We start from the raw sequence: 14,163 nt of genomic DNA, 5'->3' as shown, positions 1-14,163 counted from the left end.
TCATTCATCTTCAGAGCAATTACAGTCCACACAGAAGTGAGACCACACAAGAAGCCACAGGTCAAAAGTTTTACTGTAGTTGTGCAATAATTCCACCCTATGGCAATTTGAGGATTGTAGTATGGACCCAGAGAAAGGTTTCCTAAAAAGTAAAATGGGACAAAGGGGGGGAAAAAAAATGGAGAAAAAAAATATTTGCTTTCCCACAGTGAGGCTGGGACCCGCTGCCTGTGGCCACAGGCTGCAGCAGTGCCTGCAAGCACAAGCCTGGCGTTTGCTCCTGCCATTGCTGATGTCCTGTCCACATCCAGTCCTGCTCACCATGGCTCAGAATAACTAGGCACTGGGGGCAATTTCTACAGAAGCTCTGCACGTAAACGCCAGCTTACGAAGGTGGCCCAACACTCCCACCTAATGCTCGCAGCCAGGTGTCATCCTGTGCATGTTGACTGCCATGTGTTTGTTTAATTCTCTGGTAGGACTTGCCTTTGCTACATGTTCATACAACACTTCAATACACCAAAGTTTTAACAATTACAGAGCACAATTAAACTTCACTGCAGTTCTAGGACTAAAACACCTGAAGCTCCTGGAAGCACAGATCAGACCCTTCATCTCTCCCCCAGCCCATGCTACATGCAGGTTTCTGCTCTCAAAATTGCCCATGTATGCATCAAATACATTTAAGTAATGCTCTGATATCAGCAATGAGTCAGGCTTTTCACAGGAGTCCAAAAAACAAAAAGCAGAGGGCTTCTGTGAAAATTCTCAGCCTAAGATGTAACTACCAGATTTTTAGTATACACCATGTCACAGAGTTAGTGTTTTCTTTAAAAATAGATGGCACTAAGTATAAAACTCAATGACTTATTCCAAACAGCATACCATACTTCACAGCAAAGTTTTTAAATAAAAATAGCCACTCCTCTAACTTCCACTTCTTCTGCTTCTAAATATACAGCTGGTGGGAAGCCAGGGTGTCCATGAATGGTCGCACGAGGTTGTCTGTTGAGAAGTAAAAGACCAGGCCGAAGGTGATGGAGATGGGAAGAGCAGGCAAGGCTTTCTTAAAAACAGCCAGCAATAAAAGTGTTAAACATAAACCCTGCCAGAAAGAAGGGAATAAAAAACACAAAAAGACAAACATATCAGTATATCTGTCGTAAATAACTCTATATCCAAATCATCTCCATACTGTATAGAAATTGAAGCCTGCCTGAACTACCAGGGGGATGAGGTGCCTTTTCCCAGTATCTTCACATTTCACCCAAGCTGGTCAGGTATTTTCCTCAACAGTCTTGAGGAGCTTAGTTCTCTGCTGAGAGAGCAGTGTAAACAGCTAGTGCTAACACACAACTGAACCTAGGAGGTGATTTACAGACTACTTTAGCTCTGCTTCTACATCATTATGTTTGAATTACTGATCTAGCAGATAAAGCCATTTAAATTCTGGTAAGCTGCAAAGCTGCTGCTTGGCCCTGCTTTTGAGGAATTTTCCCTCCCTGCCCACAACATTTGGCTTCTCCTAGCAGTTGTTTAAAGGTGGTTTCTGTAGATAGGGCACTGGGCTAGGAAACACTGGCAATTTCTTCTGAATACCCAGCACATTACCCATAGTGATTTCACAGTGCTCAGCTGCTGGTTCTTCTGCAACAGTAAACAGAGTGTAACACAGCATTTCTGGATTGCTCACTTACTATGAGGATGGCTACAAAGCAGGCCAGGGTCGTGTTCCAGTCTCCACTAGCTGTGGCAGCTGCTTTCCCAACAAGCACACTGTAAAATATGAAGTCTCCAAGGCCCAGCTTCACACCCTCTGAGAGAAAGTAAAGCAAGCTGGGGTTACTCTCCTCCTCCTGTTTTGCTTCTTCCTCGACTCGCTCTTGTCCTCTGGGGATCAGGTGAAGTCTCCTAGTGCTGCTGACCAACCTGGATCCTTAGCATCCCACAGTGAGCACAGGGCAGCAGGATACTGTAGGGACTTAAAGCCTCAACATTTGCACTTTAAAAAGCAAACGAAACCCCACACCCTCTGTCTTTGAAGGGCTTTCTTGTGTTGCCCCACAGCTGCAATAGCTGAGGAAGTGGGTAGAAGGAAAGAGGAGAGGGAAGATGGAACTGCTCAAACTGTCCTGGTAGACAAGAGGTATCAGTGAAACCAAAGCCCAGAAGTGCAACAGCCAGAAGTCATTTATAGTCAGAGTCAAGACAGTGGTTGTTCAAAATGTCGCAGTTCTTCAAATTTATGGCAAATAGGTCCAAGAAGGGAGTAAAGTGTAAATAACTGTGGGCAAAAATATCAGGCTCTGACCCTGATGACACTGAAAACATATATATGTATATGTGTATATATATATATATATATATATATATATATATATATATATATATATATATATATATATAGTTCCCCTTACTTTCCTCTTCCTCCAGCTCCTCTACAGAAGTGACAGGGTGGATTGCACCAGGACTCCTTGTCTCCAAAATTTCAGAGTTTGAGTGCGAAGGGCTTCTGTAGTTCACTCTCCCATCCTCAGCTTGGTTCCACCCAAATAAACCAAGAAGAACGGACAAAAAAGAAACACAAGAGGTGGCTAAATTGTTTTAATGCATGAAATCCACACCTTCACAGAGTTCCTCTGGAATGGCTAGGCCCTTTGTCTCTCTGAGGCATGCTTACCAATTCCAGCAGATATAGGGGATATAGTTTGGGGGAATATGTGTATTTTACATTATTTTAAATATAAATTATTTTAAATAGCAGCTCCCAAGCTGCCAAAAAGCAACCATCAAAATTAAAGGCCCCACATTCATTGCAGATTCTTAAAAACACACATTACCTCCATGGCACATTGTTTTGTTTAGAAAAGTGATGTGCAGACAAACCTGTATCCCACGTCTGCTGACTTGGCCCTCTTGCTGCTGTGTCTCGCTTTGCCATTCCAACTGTCCACATCATAGCAGCTAAAAGAAAGCAGTTAACTGTTTAAAAGATGGGTCACATCTCATTCTGCATTTCACAAAAACACAAAAACTCACTAGCTATCCGTACAAATACAAACCTGTGTTTCTGTAAATGATTTTAAAACACTTGCTCTTTGTTGGGTTCCCTGGTCACTTAGAAGACAGAGAGAGAAGGTGAGAGGGAATTAGGGCAGTGCACCCATTCACTGTTTGAGACAGTCTCAGAGCACAGACAATTAGAGTTTATAGTCTACTCTGTAGACTGAAGAAAGCAAAAAATAAAGAAATCTGCAAATAAGTTCTTCATCTCCTTTGCTTTCTTGTTTCTGGTTCTTATATGAAAAGAAAAGATTTGAATTACATTATAACAATCAACCAGAGATTAAGTTATACAGCATACTTCTACTTCTCATGTTCTGCTAACAGTAAAGCAGATGCAAGTGGGGGATATGCAAAAGTTATTGAACAGCCACTTGTCTCTCAGCCTTTCTTTTTTTTCTTCCCTCCTTCATCCTCCTGTCAATCTGTTGGTTATTTCCATTTTGAAGAACAACTGAAGGATAAATTAAGGTTTATTCTTGAGCGAGTACATAATTTAAAAAAGCAAAGCCAAAACCTGACCATTCTGAGATCACTGGAAGGGAACTAAAGGCAACTGTTGATTTCATAAAGAACACAAAATCCCACACCCACTAAACAAGAAAGCCAAGGCAGACACAGTGCCTGCTATCCCATCATAGGCCCAGCCAAGGCAATGCTGTTTGAGCTAGAGGGAGCCACCGAATGTGGTCTACCAGTGGAGACACTGGCATTCTGCACAAGAACTTTATCTCTGGTATTATTTCCCTTTTTTTTCCTTCTCCTTTAGACAAACACTTATTTATTAACTAAACTCTCCTGTCCATGCAACACTGGTTTTTGTATACAGAACAGGCATGTTCTGCCCTGCTGTCACAAAATCAGCATTTCAGCTTCACTGGTCAAGTGTGCAAAGTGGTGCTCCCCTTTGGCTAACTAGAGTTAACATCGTTCTACGTGAAAAACAAGGGCTACAAACTGCTGCAGAACATAAAATGTGTTATCAGTGGTGCACACTATTTTGACACAGGCAGGTTGCAAGTTTTATCTGGTTGAAAGCATTAATCTTCTAATTCTACTCACATGAGTAGATCAGCGCAGGAAAGATGGGCTCATTTCTCTCCTGCGCAGTTTCTACCAGCATTCTTAGTGGCCCCTTGGGACAGAGAACAGCCATCAGATCTGCAAAGAAAAAAGGGCCAGACAATCATATCTCAAACTACTCCTCATATTTAGTCTCTGTCTTTAAAAAAAAGAAAAAAAAAGAAAAAGAAAAAGAAAAAAGAAAAAAAAAAAAAGGAAAAAAAAATTACTCCCTCTTCAAAGTGACATCTATCAGTATCAGCAGGATGATTTCTTGAATGGCAGTTTTAGCTGCTTTGCATAACCAGCTGTTAATCCCTGAAGAGGTTGTTCACTTAAATGTCATCTCCAAGGCTTAATGCAAGAATTTTCACTGCGCTAGTCCTATAAAAGCCTCAAAAGCACCACATTATTTCTTTGAAAGCAGGTAACAGCATTATACAGAGTATAAGATTTAATCAGACAAGAGGTGGGAGCACTTTGTTCCTATTCCACAATGCTGCTGCGTACTCCGACTCCTCTTCCCACCAAGTCTGGTTTGTCATTCCCCTCGGCCTTCTCTCTCCCTGTCAGAGCTCCTGGCCAATCTGAACCGTCACCTCCCAGACACCTCTTGTTCTGCAGGTTCTCTTGAAACTTTTAACTCGGACCAAAGTCCACAATCTCCTGATAGGCAGTAATTGAATCCTGCAGGACTCCCAGGTTACTACTGCTAATATCCAACTGCTCTCACATGCAGTTAGATGTGGGTCAGTAGCTCCTGGACTCAGTCATCCACTTTAAGGAAGAAAAGACATGGTATGAGGAAGAAAGCATGCAGCACATGGACAAGTTCCCAAAAGACAAGCCAGCAAGTCAACTTTTTTGCCATCTGTCCTCTTTCCAAAGCTGGTAGCCCCATGAAGTCATTTGGGTTGATGTGGCATAGCCACAAGCTTACCTCAGAGAAACCTGCCTGTACGCATCCCAGCCCAGACTTACCGTAGATAGAGATGGCACCTAGAATGACCCACGCTGACCACTCAGGCAGGTATTTAATGAAAACCAGTGCCATTAGAGCACTGATCATAATGAGATATGCTTGCTGGAGCTGCAAAGGACCTTTCCAGTGGATGCAAATCATTCCAACAGCCCCAAAATTCCAGATGATTAAAATGAGAGTGGGATAATCCATAGCCACATTATAGGTCTTCAGTACTTCCCTGGAATGGAACACAATAGGGAAATTCAGCTGAGCAATAAAAGCAACAGAGCAGCAAAACGTCTGACTAGCTCTCCTTAAACAGGCAAATCTACTACACCAGGAGGATGTGGGAAGAATCATTTTGGTCATGATTCTTATCATGACATCCCAACAGCGTGTTTTGGAAACCTCCAGCTAGCCAAGCAGCTGCAGCAGTTTCACATGACACCCCCCTTCTAGACATCACTTAGGACCAACACCAGTGGCTCTAGAAACTCACTATAGGTTGAATTCTGGGACAAGGTTCTGGGAGTTCACTTCATGCTCAATGTATCACCTCCCAGTGATTTCTGAAGGCACTGTAAAAGTCAGGCACCAACAGTTAATGGCCTCATATTCTATATAAAAGTTCTAATAATTTTTAAACCTCTGGAGAAGGACAGTGGCATTCTGTTCTTTGTTTAAATTAGGGGCATTCTCTTCTTTACTTAAATTAGGAGGTTGTTGTACAAAGAAGCAAAGAAGTTCTGACTGCCATGAAACCTGCAATACATCCACACTCACCCGAGATATATATAGGTGAAAAGGAAGAGCAGCATCAAAGAGGACAGGATCAGCCAGCCATGGATGAACTGCCAAGGGCAAGAAGAAACAGTGACCAAAGGGGCTGCTGGTTCATTCTCCCATCACGCCATTTTATAGCTTAGCTGGTGGTATTTTTTTTTTAATCTCTTCCCTATCCACATCCATGGGTATCTTCACTGGCTCGCAGTTCAGACAGATTAGCACAGCCTCTCTGCGTGGCAGGGAAGTGGTCTGCCCAAGGCTGCACAGAAAAGCCACCTCAGGGTCAGGTTTAGAAGTCAGCAGGGCCTGGCACTCACACGCTAAGCTGGTACCTCACACAGCTCCCCGGGCAGGCTGCCACAGGGCCAAATACGCTTTTTCCTCCAGGCCTTCTACCCTTCCACCAGAGCCTCCATGGGCACAGCTAGCACCAGCTCCCACAAAACCTTTCTGAAACTTAGGAGGAGGTTTTTGCACTACATGGTACAGCTCAGTCTCTAACTCTTCAGTCAGATGGAGAAGACTCAAACCTTACCAGCACAGAGCAACCAGCCTCATTTTTAAGAGCCTACCATTAGTTACAACATAAGAGCAACGTACATCCTGGAGCGCAGCTCTACTACCGCTCACAAAGACTTCCTTACAATGAGATTCTTGCTATGACTGAGCCATAGACCTGCTACTGCAACGCCTGCAGCTCTGCCTGGTGCACAAGCTCCGCTAAGGAGTTCATAGCACGTGGAAAAGGCCACATGCTGGCTGGGACACGAGTGCTTTACCTTGTAGCAGCGATACTTATAGAGCAGCACCAGGAACACGGTCATGACGACAATGACGCTGATCATTACGATCGTGTTCAACACCGAGTTCAGGAGCCGCTGGCCCACAGACGGGGTGTCCTCGCTGAAAGGTGTGTAGATCCTGCAGCGTAAAGCAAAGGCCGCGTGAGGTACACATCTATCCTCTCCCCACAGGCCAGCCCAAAATAAAATGAGTCACTGTGTGTAGGAAAGAAAGGGTGGTGTGACTGTGAAAGACAGTAAACATGATAAAGAGCCTTCAAAGGGGCCTGGCTCCAGTTAATTATCAATTAGTTGTCTTCAGCCACAGCAGCTTGCACTACAGAGCAGCTGTGGCTGGCCAAGCCCTAAACAAAATATATAAATAAAAATAGGCTATAAATGGCTTTAACTTGTAACTCTTATTGCACGTCTCTGGACCCTCTTCACAGTAACACCAAGGACACAACACAGGTGTTGCCCTCCTCCTCTTCCCTACTTGATAAGGGTCTAAATATTTTTATCCCTTCTCACTCACCCCACAAGTTTTCTTTCCTATGGTTCAGCTCAAGGAACCACTGCCCCTATTCATCCACCCTCATGGTGAAGTGCCCCCCTTCCAGCCCCAGGAATGCTCTCGGGCACAGTCACAAGAGCCAGATGGAATTAGGTATCCACACCATGAGTGTTCAGGACACAGAAATGTCATCAGGAAATGAGACACTTTTCTCACTCATCCAAATGAGCATGCTATTCCCTGGCCACTGCCCACCAGCAGGTGAACAGGTTGGGAATTCAGCCTAGGCTTTTCATGCAGCAGCACGGAGCAACTTTACTCTAACTCTGCTCAGAGCAGCTCTGCGTAAGGCACCCAAATGACAGTGCTAACGAATCAGCCTAATACAGGGACAGAAAAACTCACGCAGAGGATCTTGGGGCACTGGATGCACTCGGGCAAGATCTTTTGCCTGCTTGCACAGATACCTGAAGCCATGTAAAGATTCTCCTGCCCTGCCTGGGGAGCACTCTGCGTGCAGACACACACGTGCTGGGCATGTTTGTGTAACGCTAGGTATCCCGGGTACTCGGAGGCTGTTTGAAGACCCCACTTACAGCTGCCCGTTTTTCTCCGTATAGAAGCGCACTGACTTTATGGTTGCGACGACAACAATCATACAAAGGGTGACAGGCACAAAGAGCATGATTACATGCTTTGCTCCATATTTCAAAGTCAGTTCCTCCTCTTCGTTTTCCACAGCGCTCTCTCTCACTGGCGCGCTCGAGCCGGACGTGCTTCCGTTGGCAGCATTGTTGGGGCTACAGCTGCTGCCTGTTCGCCTCTTCTGAAAAGAAAAGTTTGCAAAGGTATGAGATGATCTTCTCTTTTCTATTGACAGCTCCACTCGGTCTTATTCCAAGGGACTGCTGTGGGCTTCTGCAGCATGCCAACTTCTTACAAGAGAGTATTCAACTGACCAATATGGTTAAGAATTCCATTTCAAACAGGCTGCAATAGGGCAGCTCAATCAAAAGCGTGAGTATCTGAGGGCCTCTCCAGTGCATACGTATAGATGAATCCATGCACAGAAAGGGTGAGGGGGGCAGAACTGGGAAAAAAGAAATCTGAGGTGGCCTAAGACTGCCCAGTTTGGTAAAGCAAGCCCAGCATGGCAGTGGGAGCAGATCCAAGCTGTCTCACTGGAGATAGGACAAGATTCTGTTTAAGGCTTGTTGCATTTGACCAGAGTATACAAAGGGTTTCTGGCAAAACAAGAGGACTGAAAAGGATAATCTGCAACAATCGTATGTGCACTGGGTTCTGGTTAAAAGCCTGCATCTTCATCAAAAAAGGAGTAAGGGGAGGAACATATATGAACATAAAAAGGGAAAAAAAGTCATACTGAAGAAAATAGGAACAGGCAATATTGTTGCTAGCCGAGACAGCGACATGACAGAAGCAACACAGGCCAAAGCCAGTCCCAGGAGCCTGGCTGCTGGCAGGGACTGAGGGGTGAAAGGACAGCATCTGTCACTGTCCCATATTTTTTCAGGTCCTGGGAAGGATGCAGGCCTACCCTGTGTGCCTGCGCCTCCCCCGCTTCGGAGGCCTGCAGGCCATCCTGGTAGGAGGGCACTGGAGGGCTCTCTGCAGACATCAGGGATGTTCTCTCATTGCAGGGCTCCTCCTCGCTGTCCGAGTTGTTCGTGAACGTGATCATCGTTGCTCTTCTGAGGAGCACTCAGGCGGCACGGCCAAGCACTGTTCAGGCCTGAGGGGACAAGAAAGAGGAAACAGTCAGCACTGCAGTGCAAACACACTTGGAAATCTGAAGAGGAAGTGCCATTTCAGCCAGAAACCCACAGCAGGCTGCATAACTGCATCTCTTTCTAACAGAAGATTTAGTCTGCTGTCACTCAAGGCATGACAACCCATTCAGTTAATGTCACCATCCTCTTTGCAATCTAGTAGGACAGGAAAACACAGACCTGAGCCAACTGGACCCAGTCAGCCTGACAGTTCTCATTTGTCACAGCTTCCACAGTTGCCTTCTCCCCAACCCTCTTTTTTTCCCCCTATGTTGCCTTGTGAGGAAGAACACAACAATCTGGAGGTTAACAGTGGGGCTGGGATTTTTTGGCCTCTTTCCACATACTGCTGTGTCTAAAAACAAACCAAGCAGTGGCACAGTGCAGAACAGCAAGGAGCAGCTCTTCTTTTTAAGTCACTAGAGACAGGAGGTGCCTTGCCTTGGCTAATTCAGAATAGCCTTAAGGCCAGGATTACAGGAAACTGTAAAGATAGGCAATACGTTAATTCATTTTAGCGTTTATTAAGGCCACTTAACAAAGCAAGTGAGTCAGTAAAAATAATTCAGGCACCTTCTTATTCTCAGCTACCAACCACAAGCAAAATCAGACTTTTAATGCATGGAAAGCTGTAATATCTACCAGATCATCTCCTCTTCTCTGCAGTATTCTACTCAAGGATTCCTGAGGGGAAAAAATAGTGCATCTCAGGAACATGTCTGACTCAGAAAAGGAAGCTGAAGAAGCCATGGACTTGGACACCATCACTTAAATCTGACTTGTGCTTTCACAGCCCAGCCAGTAGTCCATGCTGCCTGCCAGCCAGCTTGAGCGTTCACAGCAGATACTTCCAAGCTCTGCAAGAAATTCCTGCTTCTCACTGACAAAAATGGAACTCACTGCCATTTCAGAACAAGCAAAAGCAGGGAGTGGGAGATTTCCCTTTCTTCCACAACCTCCTGAACACATCTGGCACCTTCATAAAATTTTAGGAAGCAAACCCAGCCTGCCCAAAGGAGACATTTTTCAGACACCTGCTCTTCTGTCTTGTTTTCAAGCCTTTTCTTACCACTTTGCTCCTTTTCCCATGACTCCAAACAATACAGTTAAGGGGGGCAGATGCAGTGGCAGCCTCAAGTCGGGGCCAGGCGCTCCACAATAACATTGTGCTCTCAGCAAGTGAACCTGCCGACACCTGCAAGTTTGTGCTTCTTCTCAGAGAGCCTGAAATCTCCACACTCTGGATGCTTAACATTCTTCTGACTGAGCACGCAGGGACTCATAATTCACAGCCGAGAGCAGACATTCTGGTTCAATTACAAGATGCATTCCTTCTTTAAAGGAGTGGGTGCATGTTTAATTTGAAGTAATTTCTGCATGACATAACTCTGGATCAGTGGAGTCTGAACAGGTTAAGTTACACAGGCCACCTGATTGCAAGTACCTAGATCTGGGACCCATGGAGTTTAAATACCTGCTGCACGTGCTGGAGCCCAGGTAAGAAGTCAGGATTTATTCTCCGATAGTCTGGGATCAAAATTTAGGTTTTAACAATTTAACTAAAGTATTAAAGAACTTCCCTCCTCCTCCAAATCGAACTGTCAGGCAATTTCAGCTGTACTGCAGAGGACCTCAGGAGGGACCAGTTAGCCTACTTTCAACACCGTAGTTGTACCCACTGGAGTTAAACCGACAGCAAGAACAACTTACTAATTATCAACGCCTATAATTATACAGAGAGAAATCTCATGTTGTAAAACAGCCATTTTTAAGCTGGACATTTTCTGTTACTCTCCTTCAAAAAAAATGTGAACAAAGGCAAGGATGCAAAAACACTCCTAAGCAACAGACGATGCGCTTTTTTAGGCCAAACTTGGGAAGAGGAAGGAAGTTTCAGGAAAGGCAGGAAGGGCTGGGACACAACCGCTTCCTCTGGGGCTCGCGGGGCAGGCAGGGGGATGCACACGTACCTGCATTCACGGGTGACTGCGAAGCATGGTCTGCCCAACGCACTAAGTGGGGAAAAGGAACAGCACGTCCACACGGTCCTCAGAAGGGTCACAGAAGTCACAGGAGATCAAGCACAGTTTTCCTCTCCTCCTCTGCAAATGGATTCAGACTGTTAGGAACTGTTCAAAACCGCAAAGTATTTTGAGTGCCAAAGACTAAACTCAAAACCATACAGCAAAAATGAAAAGGCCCAAAAGGCAGGACAGATTAAATGTCTCTCATAACCGAATAGTGCAGGTGGGGATACGATGCAGCAGCTCTATGGAGCTGAAGTACCCGCTTCTCTCATCCCACACGTCTTCCATGCGAGGGAGCTCCTTCTTCACCTGGGCTGAATCCACTTCATAGACCTCACCGAGGCCAGGCCAATTCACCTAACACTAGGATCTGGTCCCAGTTTCCCTTCAGTATTAGGCTACAGCATCCTCATTGCCCTCCATCCTTTGCATTGCACTTCATCCATACAATACCAGGATAATGTACGGTGCAGAACAGCTCTATAGGTTAGCAAATGCTTAATAACCCATCTGAGAGTTTAAACTTCTGCTTATATATATTGTCCTCTTGGATAGCATTTAGATGAAGAGAAACGGTTTTCATTTGCTACATTTAGATCAAGAGAGCTCAACACTGAGAGCCTAATGCTCTCTTGCTGCCCTTAGCAAATGAGAAAAGGAAGAAAAAGAAGTTTCAGAAGTTCTAAGTAGTGGGGCTAAAATTAGAAGGAAACAAAGGGCAGTTTAACCTTTCAGATTCCTCCCCACACAGGCCAAACGTGCAAACGCCACCCAAGTCCAGCCCAGGAAGGCAAAAATAATCCAAGAGGAGGCCCTGGAAGGAAGCCACAGGGCCACTCGCACACCCCTACGCACCAGGGCAGCAGGTCAGCTCACCGTGGCTCCGTATGCAGGGCCACAGCCTGCAACGGGCGGCAAGAAACAGGGTGCTTCACGGCAGGCACAACGCGGCTGTCTGAGGCTTCACAGGAGAGTGCTGGGAAAATAAAAATTAAATAAAAATAAAATAACATATACACCCACATAATAAAAAAACTATTAATCTATACACGAATAATACACACAACGATGTATGTGCGTGTAAGAATTAACCTGTGACATGCACTGTATAGGCACCTCCGCACACAGACACACATACATAAGCGGACATTTACTTGCTGACGCACGTATAGACATAGATATATAGATAAAACTACGTCTATTTGCCGCCACCAGAAGGAGCCAGCAAGGCTTCTGTCCTCCCGTTCGCCCTGTGCCGAGCTGCGAGGGGCAGAGAGGCCGCGCAAACGCCTCCGGCCCAGCCTCACCTGGCCCGACGCGGCGCGGCACGACGCGGCGCGGCACAACACGGCACGGACCCCAAGACGCTGCTCCCATTGGCTCCGGCGCGTTCTACCCCCTCCGCAGCGCGGCTCTGATTCGCCGTAGCGGACGTCGCTCCTCCCAAGAGTCTCCGCCCGCTCCGCGCGATTACCCAATAGAAGAGAAGGGTGACAGGAGGGCTGGCCAATAGGAAGGCGTCTGAGGGAGGCCTCGCTCTGTGCTCTCCGCTCCGGCGGGTGGTGCCTGTGAGGCGCCGCTATGTTGGCGGCCGTGCCCGGCTGCGCCGTTGTAGGGGGGCTCGGCGGTGTCCGCCGCCCCCTCCGGCCGCAGGGATAAAACACCTGAGTTTGCAGAGTTCCTCTGCTGAGCCGAGCCCTTCCTGTCTTGCCACTGCTTGTCAAATGTGTATAATGCCAGGGCAAGGCGCAGTTCAAAACTAAGGTGTTTGCAGGCCAAGCTGCTGCCTGTGTAGTTTTGGGGGGTTAAAATGTGGTTTAATTCAGTGTTTCCATATGATCACATGGGTGCAAAGGCGCATGAGCCCTTCTTTCCCAACGATTAATTCTCTACAGCTTCCAGTCAGCAAGTCCCTTTGTTTTATGTTTTTCTAGCTGCATCACATGAGAAATATCTGACTGAGAGCACATTAAAGAGCTCTTTATCAACCCCACACGCCCTATTCATAGGGGCACCAGAAATATTTCACTGTTTCTTTTTCTCCCTTAAGCAGATCAGCAAAGCCCTCCCCTTGAAGGAGAAAACATAAAGTGTGGCCGTACCTAAAAAGATGATCCTAAAAAAACTTGTGCCTCTGTTTCTCTGTCCAGGAGGTCACAGTCTGCCCCCAGCAGCAATCAGCACTGGCCTGGTTGCTCTTCAGCCCTGCGTAGGGATGGTCTGTGGGGCTGCCCTCGTTTGCTTCATTTAGCGCTTGGAATTTTATAGCAGGAGATTTCAGGGAGCTTTTTGTCCAAGGCTGTTACAATCCTCCAAATATATCCAAGAAACTGTGGCTGTTTAATTTCAGGAGATATAAATAATACCCGGAAATGGGACTATTGACACAAATTCAAACACTGAGATGCTCCCTTGGCTTTCAAATGGAAACAGACAAACCACCATCCTTCAAAATAGCATTAAAAGCTTCTTATGGTGACACTGATTATATGAGTAGGGTCAAGTCCAAAATATCTGAGGTTTTATGCTGGAGTACAGGCAGTGCTTCCTAAGGGTTTTGCTGAGTTTATTCCACTGCAAATCTACAGTCCCTCAGGGAAAGGTCATTACTGAATCCCAAAGTGAGCATCTTTCTCCTAACTGAAGGAAATCTGCTCGGTCATAAGGTTTTTCAGCATGCAGACGGCACTCATGACTGAGTGCCAGCCATGAACAGGCATCACATATTGGTGTCACACTCGTGTGTTGTGTTGATTTTAAAAGAGTAATCACATGTGTTAGCTGCATCATGAAGCCTCAGATCCAACTGAACAGGCCTTACGGAGGAATATGATGTATCCTCCTTCCTAAAGCAGTTAGATACAAAATAGAGATTCAGGCTCCTCCAGCCTGTAGACCATTGGTCTCACTGCTGGAAGGAGGTCCCCACTGTGAGGAGGATAGCTGCTAGGATAGCTGCTCCCTGAGCTGTGGATGTTCGTGCCGTAAACGTGTCCTGTGGTGTTACACAGACCTGAGGTCATCCTGTGATTCCAGGATCTTGGTAGTCTTCCAGTCTATGATCAAAACGATGCACATGGCTGCTATTTAGGGTCGGTAGAAATGAGCTAAACATGAGGCCTGAATCAAACAGACATGGACAAGGTGTTGGGAGGGGAATGGAAATTTAAATCCA

At 46.0% G+C, this 14,163-nt stretch overlaps 1 protein-coding gene across 1 annotated transcript; it reads right to left on the bottom strand.

Annotated features, from left to right (window-relative positions):
• Nucleotides 1-917: 917 nt before the first annotated feature.
• PSEN2 (presenilin 2) lies at nt 918-11,012 on the bottom strand. Its single transcript, XM_010218000.2, has 11 exons — nt 10,932-11,012; nt 8,730-8,924; nt 7,768-7,997; nt 6,655-6,796; nt 5,873-5,940; nt 5,107-5,327; nt 4,126-4,224; nt 2,887-2,964; nt 2,418-2,537; nt 1,698-1,816; nt 918-1,105 (listed from the first exon to the last, which is right to left on the bottom strand). Exons 2-11 carry the CDS (start codon nt 8,871-8,873, stop codon nt 950-952), a joined length of 1,377 nt encoding a protein of 458 aa, XP_010216302.2. The 5' UTR covers nt 8,874-8,924; nt 10,932-11,012; the 3' UTR covers nt 918-949.
• Between the last annotated feature and the right edge of the window lie 3,151 nt (nt 11,013-14,163).

The sequence above is a fragment of the Tinamus guttatus genome, unplaced genomic scaffold, assembly GCF_059628265.1.
Source record: "Tinamus guttatus ecotype Peru unplaced genomic scaffold, ASM5962826v1 Tinamus_guttatus_pri_ptg000033l, whole genome shotgun sequence".
Classification (NCBI taxonomy): Eukaryota; Metazoa; Chordata; class Aves; order Tinamiformes; family Tinamidae; genus Tinamus; species Tinamus guttatus.
This window is presented reverse-complemented; position numbering and strand designations above follow the sequence as displayed.